General features: G+C 31.5%; 3 protein-coding genes and 1 pseudogene across 4 annotated transcripts; all 4 read left to right on the top strand.

The window, feature by feature from the left end:
- Nucleotides 1-824: 824 nt before the first annotated feature.
- LOC116347712 (serine protease inhibitor 88Ea-like) lies at nucleotides 825-2,579 on the top strand. 2 transcript variants are annotated; one of them, XM_031778425.1, is made up of 6 exons: nucleotides 825-1,324; nucleotides 1,396-1,591; nucleotides 1,662-1,761; nucleotides 1,835-2,070; nucleotides 2,142-2,349; nucleotides 2,410-2,424. In XM_031778425.1, coding segments are annotated over exons 1-6 (1,182 nt in total). In that variant the 5' UTR covers nucleotides 825-884; the 3' UTR covers nucleotides 2,412-2,424. The 2 variants fall into 2 exon arrangements, with proteins under 2 accessions (XP_031634285.1, XP_031634284.1); XM_031778424.1 differs by having other exon boundaries at nucleotides 2,142-2,579.
- A 444-nt stretch (nucleotides 2,580-3,023) lies between these two features.
- Nucleotides 3,024-6,287, top strand: LOC116347700 (annotated as a pseudogene).
- A 1,174-nt stretch (nucleotides 6,288-7,461) lies between these two features.
- LOC116347688 (serine protease inhibitor 88Ea-like) lies at nucleotides 7,462-9,537 on the top strand. Its single transcript, XM_031778391.1, has 6 exons — nucleotides 7,462-7,665; nucleotides 7,814-8,206; nucleotides 8,508-8,703; nucleotides 8,763-8,868; nucleotides 8,936-9,171; nucleotides 9,247-9,537. The coding sequence occupies exons 1-6, from the start codon at nucleotides 7,532-7,534 to the stop codon at nucleotides 9,535-9,537; spliced, it is 1,356 nt and encodes a 451-aa protein (XP_031634251.1). The 5' UTR covers nucleotides 7,462-7,531.
- Nucleotides 9,538-11,068: 1,531 nt separating this feature from the next.
- LOC116347706 (mite allergen Der p 3-like) lies at nucleotides 11,069-12,794 on the top strand. The gene is made up of 3 exons (XM_031778415.1): nucleotides 11,069-11,193; nucleotides 11,571-12,286; nucleotides 12,488-12,794. The coding sequence occupies exons 1-3, from the start codon at nucleotides 11,115-11,117 to the stop codon at nucleotides 12,665-12,667; spliced, it is 975 nt and encodes a 324-aa protein (XP_031634275.1). The 5' UTR covers nucleotides 11,069-11,114; the 3' UTR covers nucleotides 12,668-12,794.
- The last annotated feature ends 6,397 nt before the right edge of the window (nucleotides 12,795-19,191 follow it).

Raw genomic sequence — 19,191 nt, 5'->3', positions numbered from 1 at the left:
TACTCCAAGATCTTGTTTTCTTCATAGAATGAAACGGATAACGTTTGTAAATATTACAACTTGATTTGCGCGAAAGAACTAACAATAATAATTCTCTTTTGCTTATTGATAAGAAAATATGAATGGTTGAGAATAATAATGAAACTTAATTTTTGTTCAAACTTAAGTGTCCCTTCGGAATATTTCCAATAAAAGTGTCCCAAGTTTGTATATAGTTTGCCATATAAACTTGGGACACTTTTATTGGAAATATTTCGAAGGGACACTTCAGTTTGAACAAAAATTAAGTTTCATTATTATTCTCAAGCGTTCATATGTCGAAAGCGGAATCAAAATAAAATCGTTAACAATTCAGATTATCGTTAACAGTCAGATATAAATTCGTATGTTAAAAAGCAAACAACTGCAAAATATTCGAATAAACGACAGATAATGTTCAATTTAAAAAAAGAAAATTTTCTATGGGAAGTATCCCTAATTTGCATTGATTTTTTTTTTCAAATTTGTGATTAAAATACTGCAACTACACATCTTGGGAAAAAAATCCGATCAATTTTGGATCAACAAAACGCAATAAATGTTTGTTTGAAGTAATTTAATCATCATAAAAACTTGTGAATCTTATTTTCTTGCCAAAATACACAATCTCAGAAAATTTGAAGAAATTTCAATACTATTTAGGGGTACCTTCCATACTTACAATTCTTCCCCTAACGATTTCATTTCTCCCCTACCAATGTGAGTGATAGAGACAATATATGTTCACCATCTTGTGTGTTGTCTTCAGTTGCATTGCTACTGTGTAAGCGAACAGTTGTTATTATTTGAAATATAAAGAAGTTCAAAAACTGAAAAAGGACGCCATCCTCGTTAATAGCATAAATATGAAAAAATCGATAATTTTCACAATAATTGCATTATTGGCAGTGATTTCAATAGTGACGATTATATGGATACTTCAAGTGCAATATAAACCGGATTATTCGTCTCAGAAACGCGCTCACCAATATTTTGGTCAACTAAATTTTTCGCTCAAATTATTGGATTCGTTGCAAAAAGAACAGCCAAATGAAAGTATTATTTATTCGCCGCACAGCTTATATCAGGTACTTTTACTGGCTTACTTTGGTGCTGGTGGTAAAACAGAAAAAGAACTCAAAGATTTATTAGGATTGCATTGGGCTGAAAGTAAAGCTGATATCGAGTATATGTATGAATTGGAGAAAGAAGTACGAGCCGAACGATTTCAAAGTCAATCTCAGAATCAAACAATCGAATTTAACTCAGTCAATAAACTATATGTGTCAGCAAAATTTCGACTAAAGTAAGAGAGTAAATCTTTGTTTGTATTAAAAATAAATTCTTCTCACATTTTAAATGAATTTTCAATTTTAGGTATTCGGTGAAGAAATTGTTGAATGACCGTATTGAACAACTCAACTTTGATACCGATCTAGATCAATGTATCAAACAAATTAACCAATTCGTCGAAAAAATCACTAAGAATCAAATTCAAAATCTTATACGCGATGAAATCAAAGAACACACCGCGCTTGCTATTGTAAATGCAGTTTATTTCAAAGGTGATTGGGTATGTAAATTCTAAACGAATCATCTGACTATGAGAAAACACATTACAAAGGATGCACATTGATTTATAGGAAAAAAGGTTCGACAAAGCAGATACCGAGCGGGAGTTATTTTATGGGCGCCAACATGTTCATGTCGATATGATGTACAAAGAGGAGCGTACCGAATGTGGTAACTTTTCTCTATACATTTGACTAACATTGAAACGAATAATAATAGTTGATTGTAATTTATTGCGCATCAGGTTTGATTGAAAGTTTGAAAGTACGTTTCTTGAAAGTGCCATACAAAGGTGAAGATGGATCGATCTCAATGTATATTTTCCTGCCTTTGGATAATTCAACATCAATTGATGACTTATTGGGGAAATTTACGCCAAAAATTCTAGATTATGCATTCAACAGAGTTGAAATAAAAACCCCCATTGTTCACATTTTAATTCCAAAGTTTTCACTTGAAAAAACATCTGATTTGGAGTCGGTAAGCTGAAAATGTTCAACTTTGGTGTTTCAATGTACTTTTTCTAATGAATTTAATTTAATTTAATTTAGGCAATGAAACGCATGGGGTCACAGAATTTGTTTAAAAATTCAAATTTCAATGGTTTCTTTGAAGCTTCGGTTAAAACAGGCGATAATAAAATGGTACATAAGGCGAAAATTGAAGTAAATGAAGAAGGTTCAACAGCGTCAGCTGCAACACTGTTCGGTATGCCGTTACATTCAATTCATTCAAGGCCAAAATCGGTAGTATTTAAGTGTAATCGTCCATTCATGTTCGTGATTCACGATCGCAAATTTAAAGAAATTCTATTCGCAGGAATTTATCACGGACCAAAATGAATTTTTTTTAACTAAGCAATGAGTATTTTAATATATACATATGTATGTAAGTCTATTTTTTCACAAATCAAATATTTCTACGACTGGCTGATGAAGAATTTTAATAGCAATAGTAATACAGAGTTCTTAAACCTACTTCTTGAACTTTTTCACGACAATATCTTCCTTTTTATTTTCCAAACTTGATTTTTTTAATCAATAAAGACAAACCAATTAAATTACAAAAAAAATGGATATTTTTGAATAAAATTCTTGTCTAATTTTGCTTTTTTGAACTTGAGAAAGAGAATATTTTCATCAAAATCTAGTGATACATCAGGTTTGTTGTTCGGCTTAGTTGTTGTCATACTTTTTTGCTGAGAAAAAAAACTATAACAAATTTATAATAATCTTGAACTACATTACAAAATAAAGTTCATAAGCATATTTTGCTGATTGTTTGTGAAAATACGCAGTAAAAAGTGATGACAATGCGAATATGTGTTTGCAGCTGATTTTGTTTAAAAAGTTTATCGTAACCGATGTTTAAGGAAATGAGTAATTGACCAACGCATTGAGTATGAAAGAAGCCAATGTCTTCAGTTGCTTTTAAAGCTCTATAAAGTTAGGTCATCAAAATGAAATCTCTTACAAGTTTTATTGTTGTGATATGTGCTGTCACATTAATCTCTTTCGTCAATTCAGGTAAGTTCAAGATGTTGCATGGAAAGAATAAATTTTAGTGCAATTGTTATTGGTTAGAAATCAGTGCTATTTTCAAAGTATATTTTAATAAAGAAAAAGTGATTGGTTTTCCTGAGAATGATTAATTTTGTGAAAGTTTCATATGGTTTTAGACAAAAATTTTGATCATTAACTAACTGTGGTGAATCGAGATAGAAATCACTCTTGAAAATTTATTTAAGTTTTATTTTTTTTCTTCAGAAATTCGTTTTGATTCAGTCGCTCAAACCGTATCTTATTATTTGTGTTGTACCGCGGATATTCATACCTTTAAGTCAGTGAACAATAAGTTTTTAAGAGTGATATTTCCCTTAGATCAGCTGATTGTGTAAATGTAGTGTTTTGCGAAAAAATTGTTGTTGATGTCTCTCTTCTTAAATTGTGAGAATGTTTTTTCAACAGTCGGTCAATAAGTGATTTGTTATATATGTCGGCTAATTTAACAAGTGTTATCAAGCCGTTCAAGTGTTATCAAGTTATGAAAATTAGGAATTTTTCGATTAGGTGATAAATGCCTTTTAAAGCAGTTTTCTTTTTACATTTAGATATGAATAAAATGGCTCTGAATGTGTTTTTCAACTTTTGTGTTTTGGGGGCCAGTCTAATATTTACACATAATCTAGACCACAAGATAAAGTTCAATTTTCAACAGATTAACAGTTGAGAAAAAATTCATTATCCGATTTATTTATCTTCTTTTCATATACAGATCCAAGAATCATTGGAGGAAGTCTATCAAACCCGATTCCATATTTAGTATCCGTTCAAATAAGTCCTCTTGCAAACTCAACCTGCTCATATGACTACGTCTCGGTATCCAAATCCCGTGCATCGTTCGCAACGTCTCATGTTCATGAGTGTGGAGGTTCCATCGTAGCAGAAAACTTTATTCTTACGGCAGCCCATTGTTTCGATGATTATAGGAATTTAAAAGAAGAAAATTTGTATGTATCTGTCGTTGTTGGAGCCAAGAACGCAAGTGACGCAAAAGATTTCCAACGCTATTGCGTCAGACGTATAATTAGATATGACTTCTATAATAGTGCAAATAACGAGGGCGACTTGGCATTGTTAGAGTTAACGCAGCCTATTGATTTCAATGATGATAAAGTTCCAGCAGAAATAATCCCGCTTTCCAAACAACATATTGGTCCAGGAACTGAAGCAAATTTAGCTGGGTATACATTTATTTTTGAAATTCATTCACAATTTTAATTTCATCTCACCCGTTCTCATAATTTCCTTTTTTTTTTGTAGATATGGTGCTTATAATGTAACATACGAGAATAAAACTAATCCTGAAACAAATAAAACAAAGCTTGAATATCGCGGAAGCTTTGATTACCAACTTCGAGTCATTTATGTCAAAACACTGAATGATTCAGATTGTTTTTATATTAAAAATGGAATAAAAACATACAGTAATAAGAAATTAAAGATATGTACAATTGGAAACAATAATTCAACTACTTTTATTGTAAGATGTTCAACAATGCACATATTTATTTAAATATTTTATAAAAAACCTATATATATTTTTCACAGGGCGACTCAGGAGCACCGCTTACTTTAAAAGGAAAGGACGAACTAATCGGAGTACATACTCACGGTGACAATGATAACCATCAACAATTAATGTTTTCTGCAAGAATGGAATATTTCTATGACTGGGTAAAGAAAAATATAAATGCTGAGAGAGGTATTTCATTTTTGTTGTTCCCTATATTTGTTGTCTTACTTTTTTCCTGTGAAAAAACTCTGACAAATGTGATGTTTGGACATTTTTAAACTTGAACTACATTCAAAAATAAAGCGCATACTTTGCTGATTGTACAATGTACACACCCAGCAAAAAGTGATGACAATGCGAATATGGGTTTGCAGCTGATTTTTTTTTCTTCCAAAAATAATGTTTATGTTATTGAACGCCGTTGACTAACGCACTGAGTATGAAAGTAGTCAATGTTTTTAGTTGCTCAGATATTTCTTCTGCCAAGTAGAATATACTGTAAATGAAATTTATTTATTTATTTTATTTTATCTTCCAGATCCCCACATAGACAATGGGAAAAAGATCGAATTGTCACATGTGGTATCGGTGCAAATACAAAAGGGTAGAGAATCCACTGCGTGCGTGGATAAAAATTATTGGGCATATTGGTGGCCATTTGGAAAAACCCTCTCTGAAATATAGTATTCGACGGCTGAAAATCATCAACATGAGTGTAGCGGTGGCATTATAGCCGACCGCTTCATATTGACTGCAGCCCACTGTGTGCAGAGTATTGCGAAAACTAAGAACTTCAAAAGCATGTCGGTGGTCGTTGGTGAAAGCAATCTAAACAAAGTATCGGAAAACCAAAGATACTGTGTGGAGAACGTCATAATTCACGAAAAGTTTAACATTACCAACAATTGGAATGATATTGCAATTATTAAACTGACTCGGAATATTGATTTAAGCGAGAAAAAAACAACTGGCAAAGCAAAAAAACTCGAAATAACGAAAGAGTTTTTGCGTTCGCGTAGAGTTGGAATTGTAGGCGGTTATGGCCTTTTTGCAGAACGAGTTATAGAAAAACCAAATCAAGCAGCTAGGACTATTGGTTCTTATGATAAACAACTTGGAAACATGTCTATTGTGGTAGTAGATGGAGAAGAATGTCATTTCAACATAACGGCAGATCCCCAACTTAATGAAGATGAAATATTCATTTGCGCAAATAGAACTGATGACCGTCGTACGGCTCATGTAAGTTGTTTTTTTTTTATATTTTTACGCAATGGGCAATTTTTTGAATGAATCGAAAACTCATTTTTCCCAAATTAACGTTTTCACGAGAATTCGAGGATTTGGCGAATTTACGGAAAATGTTCCGGCTTTCGACACAACAGAATTTAATTATATCATAGCCATGAATTCTTTTTTCTCTTTTTTTCTTTAAGAGCGACCCAGGAGCACCCGTTATCACCAGCGATAACCTTGCGTTTGGTATTGCAAGTCATGCAGCGACTTTTTATAACACCACAGAGAAAGCGCATGAATTTATTGGAAATAAGGAGGTATTTGTACGCTTGGAAAAATACTATGACTGGATTCATGATATAATAAGCGGTCATTAAATTGTTCAATATTGACCAACCATATGGTTGTTACGAAAATAGAACAAATTAAATAAATAAATAAATACTTTTTGTTGAATGAAATTTTGATTGCTGTCTTTTATTTACTTCGAGAAAAAATTGATTTTTATACTTGCCTTTTATACATATGATCTTTATTGATTGCTTCTGATTACGGCTAAAAAAAGTGTTGCTGTGTTTACCTTACTAGATCTTATATTAAGTTGCTGCAAAACTTACGACTTTCGACGATTCATTAAATTCATTAAAGTCGAAAACATGGGCCAAACTTTTATCTTCAGCAAATTTGGGTGCTTTCATTGGCTTTCATTATGACAAGTACGCATTTCATTGGTAGAAAGCATTTGTTCAAATAAAATGTTAAAAAACAACAGTCTATGTATTTCGGATGGATATCCATCCGAGATATTTTAGAATATCTGGATATTTAACGCAACTGCACAGAGCCAGAGCTGTGTGCGTCGCACATATAATCTACGGTATGTCGCTACACGTAAAATACAGACACAGTGTGACTGTGTACGTGCGGCACTTGGTAGACATATACGTCGCGACATACCGTAGATTCTATTTGCGACGCACACAGCTCTGGCGCTGTGCAGTTGCGTTGAATATCCAGATATTCTAAAATATCTCGGATGGATATCCATCCGAAATACATAGACTGAAAAACAACGAACAGGTTGAAAAATGCTCCAATTGCATTAGATTTATTTTCAATCAGTTCATTATGATCAAATTAATTTGAACGATGCAACATTGATGTGCAACGTTTAAAATTTTCAAAAAATGTACATCTACTTTATTAATCTAATATGAAATACCTATCACCTTTACATGACCTTGGCTTTACTTTTGTTATTTTACGTTAGTTTGTTCATTCAAATTAAATGTTAACAATTGGTTACAATAGGGGACTTTTTTGTTCGCTTGTAATCGAATTCGGATGTATGAGTGCATTTCTTTGCATTCTTTCTCTCTTTCTCTGTACTTTGACTTAGAATTTTGACAGAATATATCCAGGAAAGGGTTATAAGATTTATGAATTCTTCGTTTTCTTCCCCTAACGATTTCATTTCTCCCTACCATGTTCACCATCGTGAGATATTAAACAAGATACTGTCGTCCTCTTCAGTTGCATTTCTGCCGTGAAAGTGAACAGTTATTATTATTTGGAATATAAAGAAGTTCAAAAACTGAAAAAGGACGCCATCCCCGTTCATAGCATAAATATGAAAAAATTGATAATTTTCACAATAATTGCATTATTGGCAGTGGTTTCAATAGTGGCGATTATATGGATACTTCCACATTCAATACGTGACTATAGGGGCCCTGAACTAGGCAATTTGAAGTATTTTCACAAGTAAATTCACAGATTTTATTTAGTTTAGTAAATGTACATAACATGCAGGAATATGAATGGTGCATGATATTTGTTTTTCACCCAAATTAATCACAAATACTCACATAAACTTTGGTATACACTCATAAAAAACTGTTTTTATTTAAAGTATTTTTTCAAGTCAGGATTCTCTCGGCTATAAAGAAAAACCGGATTATTCGTCTGAAAAACGCACCTATCAACCTTATTTTGGTCAACTAAATTTTTCGCTTAAAATATTGGATTCGTTGCAAAAAGAGCATCCAAATGAAAACGTTTTTTATTCGCCGCATAGTTTATATCGGACACTTTTATTGGCATACTTGGGTGCTGGTGGTGAAACAGAAAAAGAACTCAAAGATTTATTAGGATTGCATTGGGCTGAAAGTAAGGCTGATATCGAGTATATGTATAAATTGGAGAAAGAAGTACGAGCCAAACGATTTCAAAGTCAATCTCAGAATCAAACAATCGAATTAAATTCAGTTAACAAGTTCTACGTGTCGGTGTATATTAACATGCGGTAAGAAAACACAATTTTTTTATGTGAATATTTACTCAAAGGAATTGAACAGAGAAAACTGAATGGCAAACATTGTAAAATGCCACTTTTAGCCTGGTAGAAAAACGCTTCAGTGTAATTTTGTAACAACAACAACTTTTCACCTCAAAGCAGACTTCTATTTTGAATGTGACATTTACAGTAACTGCTTGAATAAAAACAGTGACATCTTGAACCGTTTGCTCAGTTTGCTCCGTTCAATTTCTCTGAGTAGTTTAACGAGAATTTTGTGTTAAACTGGAAAATTAATTTTTAATTGCAGTGAACGGGCGAAACAATTGTTTAACGACAGTATTGAACAATTGAATTTTGCTGATGATCCACATCAATGTATCGAACACATCAACCAATTCGTGGAAAATGTTACAAAGAATAATATTAAAAATTTTGTATACGATCAAATCACAAACAACACCTTGTTTACTATTGTAAATGCAATATATTTCAAAGGAGCATGGGTAAGTTAACCGTATGATTTTGTAAAACTAAATTTCAATTTGTTTACATGTATTTTTAGTTAAAAAAGTTCAATAAACAACAAACCGATTCGAAGCTGTTCTATGTTTCGAGTGGAGAACCACTTTATGTTGATATGATGTATAAAAGAGAAGAGGCCGAATATGGTAAAAAAAATCATACATTTGACTGACAATCAGTGGATAAGAATTAATTCAATCTATTTCGCATCAGGTTTCATAAGAAGTTTGGATGTAAAATTCCTGAAAATGCCATACAAAGGTGAAAATGGATCGATCTCAATGTATATTTTCCTGCCGTTAGATAATTCAACATCAATTGATGAATTATTGGGAAAATTTACGGACGAAATTTTAGATTATGCATTTAGCGGAGCTGAGACAAGAGTTGAAAATGTTAAGATTTATTTCCCAAAATTTACACTTGAGAAAACATCTGATTTGGAATCGGTATGTTAAAATTTTCAACGTTGGTGTTTCAATGGACTTTTTCTAATGTATTCCATTTAATTTAATTTAATTTAGGCAATGAAACGTATGGGATCACAGAATTTGTTTAAAAATTCAAATTTCAGCGACTTTTTCGAATCCGAAGAAATAGAAACCAAAACTAAATTGATACACAAGGCGAAAATAGACATTTATGAAGAAGGTACAAAGGCTGCAGCTGCCACAGGATATGCCTATATGATAGCATCTAAAAGATATAAATATGAATATGAAATATTTAATTGCAATCATCCATTCTTGTATATGATCCATGATAACAAATTTAAAGAAATATTATTCGCAGGAATTTATAATGGACCTAAATGAAAAATATTAAATAAAATTCGAATATTACACTTTACAATTTTCATGTTTTCTTACCTACTGACGCCATCCTCTTTCAAAGCATAAGTGTGATATATAGATAATTTTCACAATAATAATCATTGGCAGTGGTTTCAATAGTGGGAATTATATGGATACTTCCACATTTATATAGCCATACGCCACAGCAGCAAGATAAAAAAGCGCTTATCAACCCTATTTTGGTCAACTAAATTTTTCGATGAAACTATTGGATTCGTTGCAAAAAGAACAGCCAAATGCAAATATTATTCGCCGCATATCGGAAAATTTTACTGGCTTACTGAGTGCTTGGTATGAACTCTAACCAATTTTAATCAACTCGTAGCAGTTGACTAATTTAGGACATTTTTGACTTGCAGTCTGAGTGATGAAATTTTTTCATCAAAATTGAAGTGATACTTCATGTTTGTTGTTCGGCTTGGTCGTTGTCATACTTTTTTGCCGAGAAAAAAAACTATAACACATTTATAATGTTGAACTACTTACAAAAATAAAGAGGCTTACGTACGCAAGCTGACTTTTCCGCATGGAACCGATATGGTTGCAGTAACTTAAATTACCGTCAAACCTTGTGAATATTATTTTCTTATCAATGTAAATAATCACACCAAGTTAAAAAAATTTCAATCAAAAAATAGCCTGTTTAAAGTGTCATATCATTACGGTACCACAAAGGCAAGTCTTTCATACAAAAATGAAATGTTTTGTGGATGTTTGTATGAAAAGTCTGTGAAAAATTGATTGCATCTTAAAACTAACATCAGATTCGGGTTTCTCGTTCCAAAAAACCCCCTCTACACAGTCTTTCAGCGTTTAAATTGAAAGAATATCATTTTAAGGCATTTTTCTCATAAGTGCTTCTTCAGAGTCTAAGTTTTAAACCGATCAATCAATGTCGTTGAAAATTTGACCAGATCTATTCCTCGTAGTGCCCAATCATCTCGTACGGTCAGATTTTGAATTTCGTGTCTGAGCACGAAACCATCGTGTCACCAAAATGGTTGAAAAATGATCAAAAAAAATTACACCGGTCAACAGATATTGCTCAAAAACTAATCAGCATGTCTCCTAGTAGTCCCCAAGCATCCTCCAAATTCAGAATTTGAATTGAGTTTTTGGAAGAAGACTTATCGTACACAGGACACATCACACATAGCGACGCACATCAATATGCCCCAAAATCATCTTCAATCGTGTTTTCTACATAAAATATGCATAGAAAACATGTTTTGGGGTGACTTTAATTTTTTGGCCTAATACAATACCTTTCCTACACTAGGTGTGCGGAAAAGTAATAAAGCGCATATGCATACTTTATCAGCAAAAGCTGATTGTTTAATGACACACCCAGTAAAACATGATGACAAAGCCAATATTGCAAACATAATGATTTTGTTTAAAAAATTAACGGTAACCGATATTTAAGTAAATGAGTAATTTAACACGTTTGCCACATCTACCGTTGACCATTGCTTTGAGTATGCAAGTAGTAAATGTCTTTAGTTGCTTCTAAGGCTCCGTAAAGTTAGGTCGTCAAAATGAAATCTCGTACAAATTTTATTGTTGTGGTGTCTCTAGCGGTGTGTGCATTACATTTTATCTCTGAGGTGAATTCAGGTAAAACTGGGTTATGCATGGAAAAAATTAATTTTAGTGCAATGGTTAAAAATCAGTGCTATTATCAGTATATGTTATGAAAAAAAAGTGATTTGTTTTCCTGTGAATGATTAATTATCGACGATGACAGACAGAAACGAACGGAAAAATATATAATACAGATACACAGATTTCTAAAGTTTCACTACATTTAAAAAAATTTGTACTTCAATCTGACGCTGACTGTACTTGGATCGATCAATTCATTACTTCTCCTTCTTTCAAGCAATTTTAAATTGAATAAATGTTTTATTTCTGAAATTCAATGAAACATTCTTCTAATGTTTGATTTGATTCCATTTGAATATACTAAAAATCAATTTTGATCGATTTTTCAGAGGCTCGTATAAAATCGGAAGTAATAATGGAAAATGCAATACCATATACAGTATCTGTGCAAAGTCAAGCGGGTTTTAAAGAATTCACACCCTGTAAAGATGGTTGGTATATGTCATTTAAGTGGTTATTTGGAGACAAAGTTTACAATACGCGTGATTCGGATATTAACTACTCAGACGCAAATGGCCATGTACATGCATGTGGAGGAGGTATTCTTACAGACCGCTATATTATCACAGCAGCACATTGCGTCGACGAAACAGAACCTCGAAATGTTTCCGTCATAGTTGGTGCAATTGACTTAAAAAAAGTTCGGAGCAATCAAAGATATTGCGTCGAAAATATAATAATTCACGAAAAATATCGCATCGGCGAAGATACAGATTATGACATTGCATTAATCAAATTGACAAGGCCATTGAATCTTGATCAGGAAAACCAAATATTCAAAGCAAAGCCACTCTGGCTTAGTAGAGACAATGTTATTCCGGGTGATACTGGAATCCTTGGTGGATATGGTAATATTCATCAACGTTATACGGAAAATGTAAATGACACATTTGAGGTAAATTTTTGGAGAGAGGATGGTAAACTTAGAGCTATCAACACAATAGTAGTGCATGCTTCAGCATGCCGTTTGCCTCCAGCACACATTTACAATGAAAATAATTTGTTTTTTATCTGCGCGGAAGGAATTGATGGTATTGGTTTTGAAGTAAGTTGTTCGATTATACAATTTTCCCGATTTAACAGTGGCGTATTATCATAGAGATTCGTGCGACAGTTCAAAGTAAAAAAATCATGTAATTGAAATCAGAGATTGAAATCAGAGAATGTTAATACGCCACTGATAACTGATATTATATATTTATATACATATTATATCTTCGAATTTATGATTTCAAAAAAAATGCAGGGTGACTCCGGTTCTCCTATGATCCAAAACCTTGATAATGGTAAATTGTATGGCATATACGCACGATATTTCTTTCTATATAACGTCACAAATGGAAGAAGGCACTCAATCAAAGAAACGGGCATGCTTGTAACTAGATTATCTACGCATTATGATTGGATCGTCAAGAATATACCTTAAAATGTTTTTACTGTTTTATCTCAATATTTTGACCAAATGAAAATGTATATCATTAATTGAAATTCAAAGCGTGCTTTTAAAATAAAAATGTTACTAAATTGTTCAATGTTCACGAAATTCACGAAAATACAACAAATCAAATAAATAGATACTTTTTATTGAATGAAAGTTAGATTGCTGTGTTTTATTTGGTTTTTTATCTCGAGAAAAATTTGATTTTTACTAGCCTTCTATATGATCTTTATTGATTGCTTCTGATCTGCTAAAATTACGACTTTCAACGATTCTCAGCCTCTTAGTTGCTCGATTTTTTATTCAAAGTGCAAAAAAATGTATTTTATTTCAGGCTTTATAATTCAGGTAATGACTACTTTATCTAGGTAATTTCAACTAAAATAGATTAGATCCCATGCAATATGTATTCTGACTGTACTTTAAAGTAAAAATGTTGTGCCTGTCGAAAATAACGCTGTTAAAAATGAAAAACACATTTGGTTTAGGTATTTTGACTACTTTATTTCATTTTATGCAATTTTATTTTTTTAATCGATTTTTGGATTAAAGTGCAAGAGTTGAGATTTTCAGTTCATTACACCAGCCAATGTTGATTCAAATGAATGCGATGTTGTCAGCTTTCATATAGTTTAGGTCTTTCTTGGTTTTGGTTGTTCTTCATTAAATCAGCTAATCGCCCGAAAATCTTCTCATCACCTTCGGTAAATCCAGTATTTGCTTGTATCACAGATTGTTTACTGCATAAAAATGAAAGAAATTTTAAGTTATTCAAAAGCCAAAAATTACCTACGAGCTGATGTTAACTCGTTTTGCCTATCGGTGATTCAGATCTTCCTCACCGTTGCTTCGATGTTCTTTTACGTCTCTTCATACTTCTTTTCTCACCGAATGAGACGTTTCGTGTCCAAAGAGTGGTGATTTGGCGATGAAATTAAGATCGGTCCCAGTGGTGGAAGATGTTGATTTCATCCTGGTCCTCTTCTTCCCTACTGGGTGGTGTCATCTTCGTTGCCGCAGCCACAAGGGCTTTGGTTTGTGATATTTTGATTTTGCCTAAGCGTTCAATTGAGCACTTAAGACTTTTTTGTGATATTTGATCTTCGAAATCTTTATTTATATATTTGGGGGGTGGGGGATGTGGATTTGATGGGAAAATATTTCTACATTCAAATCGATCATCGAATTCTTCGAAAAAAATGTCCATGAATCAATTCTCACTGTAGAAATATCTGGGATGGGACTATGAAATGTGGGACTATGGATTTGTTTGATAAAAAAAAGTTTTAATTGGTAAAAAAGCATAAAACTGTCGGAAACGGTAACTATGGTCGGGGGATTTAAGTAATGTTTATGGGGATTGGTTGTATGTGTGTGTATATGTTTGAGGATTTTGGTACTTGATGTGTGTATGGCTTGATAGCCTTTTTTATTTTATTTTTTTGTTTGCAAAAATTGTTGGTTTCTTGCGTAAGTTTTTTTTTATCTTTTTTCATGTCGTTCTTTTGGTTTTCTTGTCTTTTCTTTTCTCTGTTCTATTATTATTATTTTTTCATTCGTTAATTTGAGCTGTCTTCATTTGAAATGGGAATTCCGTTTGAATAGGCTATCTTTTCTTCAAAATAAATTGTGTGTTTTCACATATTTTCGTTTTACAATTGGATTTGTTTATCGTTTCAATATAAATTCAATTACAATTTCTCATCTTCTTTCATTTAACATCACAAATTGTTTTTTTAAAATTACAAAAAAAAAAACGTAAACTTAAGAGGAGTTTCTGTATGAGAATGAGAGAGAATAAAAAACGAAAACCCAGTTTTGTTGCGACGAAGATGAAAAAGAGACAAGCAATAAAATTTAAAATCAGTTGCTTGCCCTTCTTTATGTAATTTTTGCTCTCAATTTTTACACATTTTTGCTGTTCTTTTAGGTTTGTAGGCATTCTTTCAAAGATTGAAATCAGAGAATTTTTTTCATTCGTTTTTTTTTTGTTGTTGTTGACTGGTTTTTGGACTGCCCAATATCAAAATAGACAAAAAAAAATTTCATTCGATTTTGTATGTTCTTTCGTTCGGTTGTTAAAAGTTTTAACTTCTTTTTTAAATTTGGCCAGTTTGGTTTTCGTTTTCCTTCCCTCTCCAGTAAATTCCCATACTATTATTTTTTATTTCTCAGTTAAATTTCTCCTTTAGCTCCTTTTTTGTTTCATCAATTAAATCTTAGAACTAGATATATTCGATATATAGCTATATATAGTAATAAGTGTTTTTTTGTTTGTTTCTTTCATTTTTCATCATTTCATATTGTTTTCGCGAAAGAACAAAAAAACACGTAATTTCTCGTTAATGCCATTTCAAAAAAATTTATAGTCTGCTTCGTTCACCTTAGTTTATCTTGCTTCTTGTGAAAAAGAAAACAACAAACATATTTCCTCTTTCCATGGCCTATATTCAATCATTTCTCTTATTTTCTCCTTTCCTTCATTTCATCCTCTCTCTCTCTCTCTGGCATTTCCTTCATTTTCAACAAAAAAATATTCCTTTTAAATTTCGTTTCTCTTCTTCTACTTCTTGAATATCGCGTTAAAATAAACATCACAAATAAGAACAATGTAAAGCAAATTTTGTTATTATTTAATTGGCCTAGTGGATAAATAGGTTTGCATGAATTTTGATAATGTGGTTTTTTGGCGTTTCTGTTGCATTGGTTGTATGATTCAATTTGATAAATTTCATGAGATTTTTTTTCGGATCAATTCCAAATTGACGAATTTTATAAAATTCGCCTCAAATATGGTATTCGCTCTTCAAACCCCCGAGGGCCGAACAAACGCTACTCTTCTGATTTGCTTTTTGTTTTCTGTTATTAAATTTATGTAAGGTACAACTATTTTGTTTATTTTAAATATATTGTATATTGCCGACTGTTGCTGTTGTTGTGGTTGTTTTTCTATTGAAATTTTTGTTATCTATATACCTGACTATTGACGATCCAATCTGGACCGTGTTTATTTTGAAAACGACACACAAAAATAAACAAAGAATTAAATCACAGAATTAGGAATTAAAAAAAATGAAATTCTACATTTTGAGAGAGAAGAGAAAATTTGCATATTTTTTTTTTCTCGAAAAAAATAATTTTTGTTGACGAAAATAATAATGATAAATCGCAACTGTTGCGACACAAAAATTAATAATAATAGTAATTTTGGCTTATTTTGCCATAGTTGGCTTATTTTTGCGCCTCTTTCTTTTTGATTGCATTAATTTTTGTTAAACACTGAGAATATACAGAAAAAAACAATATACAGATGAAAATAAATAAGAAAATTTGTACAGAATTTCTTAGTTTTTTGCATTTAAAACAAAAATGACAACGATGTAAATACAAATCAATGGATAATTATAATGAATTTTAATTTATTTGCCTAAAATTGAAAATTTTGTTTCACCGGGTGTGGACGTTTAAGCTGAATTATGTTGGAAATTTCACTGAACGAAAAAAATGACTGTTTTTCTATATCAAATCATTTTATATCTATTTGAAACTGGTTTCGTTGTAGCGCGGGAGAGATAATTTTGGGCTTATTGTCGATGGCGTTTTCTTTCTCAAAGCCGGAAAAATTTCAAAGATTTTTTTATAATTTTTTTTATATTTTTTTTTGTTCGAAATTTTTTTTTTTCGTATTAAAATGTTTGTCATATTAAATAAAATGGGATGATAATTTGGATAAATTTCAGATTGTATTTCTTACACCGGTGTGTTCACTGGAAATATTGCATTGTGATTTGTAATCGAATGTTGCACATATATAGTCAGGTAATGGTCTTTGGTTGAAAATGGAAATTTTGGTTCAAAAATCCTGTTTTTATTCTACCCAGTTGTGACTCTGGCAAAAATGTGATTTTAATTTTTTTTTTTTGTTTTGCTTATTTTTCGTTCCAAATTGCAATATTCCGAAACAAAATTTTGTTGTTGTCATTTTTTTACCCAAATTGATCGAATAATAAATGAAAAAAAAAAAAAAAAATGGTTTTGTCGCGGAAAACGAAAGAAATTGAATTGCCAAAGTGTTTGTGTGTGTTCGGAAAAATAATGTAGTAAAAAAAATGCGCGCGCATGTCCAAGAAGTAAATACATATTTGAGCAAAAATAAAAATGAGTTTCCGTTTCAAAATCTCTTTTAAAATGTGCGCACATCAAAGGCTCTCTATTTATATCTGTATTTAACCATCAAAAATTTGTTCGCCAAATTTTCGGTTCGTCTACAATTTTCTTTGTCAATTTATCTTTCTTTATTAAATGATTTCATTATTTTTCTGGACTGTGGAATTGAATTTCCTTTTTTTTCATCTGTCGGCACAGTGGCACATCACCGTCTCAATTAAAAAAAAAAAGTCCGATACCTTTTCTTTGATCCAGGCATTGCACACTTATTGTATTATTTCTATCACACTTCAAAAAAATGAAGAAACCCTTATTTTTGTTTTATTTTAATGTTATAAAATATGTTTTTTGTGTGGTTCCATCGCTATTTGTTTTGGTTTTTAGCATGCACAATAAAATAGTAAATTTTTTTTGGTTTTGAAATTTTGTCGGTTGTAAAGAAAAAAAAATGGTGTTTGCCGGTGTGTCAAAATGAGAGAATGGTAATCATATTGAACAAATTTGGCATTTTTTTTTTGAATTTTGATTTATAAACAATCGCCGCCGAAATATTGATATTTTTGCGAAATTAAAATTATCTCTCTCTGATTTTTCCTGATAATTATGGGTTTTTGTGTGTGTATGGTTGTTTGAAGTGCATGTAATCCACCTAATTCGTATCCAAACAAAAATTGTTGCAGAACATTATCGTTCCTGATTCCTGTACACATTTATATTTATATATAATTACTAAAAACACGAAATAGAAATAGTTTTTTTTTGCTGTCACTTGTTTTGACTGCCTGCCAAGTTTTGCTTGCTCTACTCTATATCCATTGACACTAGTAAATTGGTTTTTTTTATCGTTAGTTATTTGTTTTAAGTGCTGTTATTTAATCATTATAACTTCCATTAAATTTGTATTTTGTATGTGTGTGTGTGTCATTTCTTTTTTTTCTTTCATCGCATCGTTTCGTTATCATTCTGTTTCATAATTAATTTCTCTGAATCGAAGCAAAAATTGAGTTTTTGCCGCGAGCGCACTATAGCAAAATTTCTATTATTCAAAAAAAAAAAAAAAACGTTTTATTTCTCTTATTTAGTTTTTAAAAAAAATCACATTTAAACCATTCAATTGTGTTTATCATTATTATTAGTTGATTTTTTGTTGGTTTGCTTCAATCAAATATTTGTTTCTTAGCTTAAACATTAGAGTGATTCATTTTGTTTATATCAATTATCGAGAGCAATTATTCATATAACTTTTTGTTTAGCTCCATGTCATATTATTTACATATAACATTTTGTGTAGTAACTCGACTATTTTCACTGATTTATGCATTGATTCGCACTTTAGTCGTCTGTCTCAAATTTGCGTGTGAGAGAGTTTTATTTTCTGTGTCTGTGTGTATGAGTGTGTGTGTTTAGTACAATCTAAATTTGCAGTTTTTAATAATAGTAGGTAAAATGTTCACATTTTTTTCCATTGCCACATTGACACACTTAAATTAAATACAAATTTTTAGTATGGTTTTGTTTTATCGACGATGACGGACAGAAACGAACGGAAAAAAAAATATAATTGTTATTTTTTGTTGTTGCCTGTCACAGATTTCTAAAGTTTCACTACATTTAATTATTGTTTTTGTCCACCAAATATTAATAAATTCTTAAATTTTATGAACCTTTTTATATTCATTTTAATAATATTATAATTTGTTTCTTTATTTAAAAAAAATCGATCATTGATCGGTTGGAGTTTTTATTTGCCGAAAATACTACTATTAATAAATTCAGAATTTAATTTTTTTTTATCGAATGGAAAGAAAAATTGTTTAAAATTGAAAACAGATAGTTGGGTGCCACATGCTTTGGGGGTTGTTTATGAAATTGGGCAATGACTGTGTGAATTCATTGGGTTACGAAAAGTATGGTGTCCGAACTGTGTTGTCTAGAGATCATGGTTCCTTTGCACAGGAATGAATACCAAATTTTGAATGAAATTTCATCTATCATCGATGGATTGGAGGTATCATCAAGCGTAATTTTTTACAATAATATTTTCACTGCTTCACATTAATCAACCACATATGGCTGTCAATAAATGCAGACGAACTTCTCAACAATTCAATTGTGAATGAAGATTAAATGCAAGAACGCTTATTTGAAATGGACGATTTCAAATCGTCACACGACCTATTATGAAATTGGATGAAAACACATGGACATCACATCTATGAATATCGCAAGCGTTGCTGATTGATGAGAATCGTGGATCGTCTAATGACAGAATCAGAACTGATTTTGGTGATCAGGATTTGGTTTGTGTGTGTGTGTTGCAATCGATTCGCACCGATAAAGCAAAA

Source organism: Contarinia nasturtii, unplaced genomic scaffold (genome assembly GCF_009176525.2).
Source record: "Contarinia nasturtii isolate CC-2019 unplaced genomic scaffold, AAFC_CNas_1.1 Cnas_scaffold_2042, whole genome shotgun sequence".
Taxonomy (NCBI): Eukaryota; Metazoa; Arthropoda; class Insecta; order Diptera; family Cecidomyiidae; genus Contarinia; species Contarinia nasturtii.
This window is presented reverse-complemented; position numbering and strand designations above follow the sequence as displayed.

What these genes read in the sequence shown, in the direction of transcription:
- LOC116347712 (XM_031778424.1), top strand. Translation starts at nt 885, where the DNA reads ATGAAAAAATCGATAATTTTCACAATAATTGCATTATTGGCAGTGATT. An exon ending in AGAGGAGCGTACCGAATGTG is followed by an intron (nt 1,762 to 1,834) that starts GTAACTTTTCTC and finishes ATTGCGCATCAG; the next exon opens with GTTTGATTGAAAGTTTGAAA. An exon ending in AAACATCTGATTTGGAGTCG is followed by an intron (nt 2,071 to 2,141) that starts GTAAGCTGAAAA and finishes AATTTAATTTAG; the next exon opens with GCAATGAAACGCATGGGGTC.
- LOC116347688 (XM_031778391.1), top strand. Translation starts at nt 7,532, where the DNA reads ATGAAAAAATTGATAATTTTCACAATAATTGCATTATTGGCAGTGGTT. An exon ending in AATTTGAAGTATTTTCACAA is followed by an intron (nt 7,666 to 7,813) that starts GTAAATTCACAG and finishes TTTTATTTAAAG; the next exon opens with TATTTTTTCAAGTCAGGATT. An exon ending in TATATTTCAAAGGAGCATGG is followed by an intron (nt 8,704 to 8,762) that starts GTAAGTTAACCG and finishes ATGTATTTTTAG; the next exon opens with TTAAAAAAGTTCAATAAACA.
- LOC116347706 (XM_031778415.1), top strand. Translation starts at nt 11,115, where the DNA reads ATGAAATCTCGTACAAATTTTATTGTTGTGGTGTCTCTAGCGGTGTGT. An exon ending in TATCTCTGAGGTGAATTCAG is followed by an intron (nt 11,194 to 11,570) that starts GTAAAACTGGGT and finishes TCGATTTTTCAG; the next exon opens with AGGCTCGTATAAAATCGGAA. An exon ending in TTGATGGTATTGGTTTTGAA is followed by an intron (nt 12,287 to 12,487) that starts GTAAGTTGTTCG and finishes AAAAAAATGCAG; the next exon opens with GGTGACTCCGGTTCTCCTAT.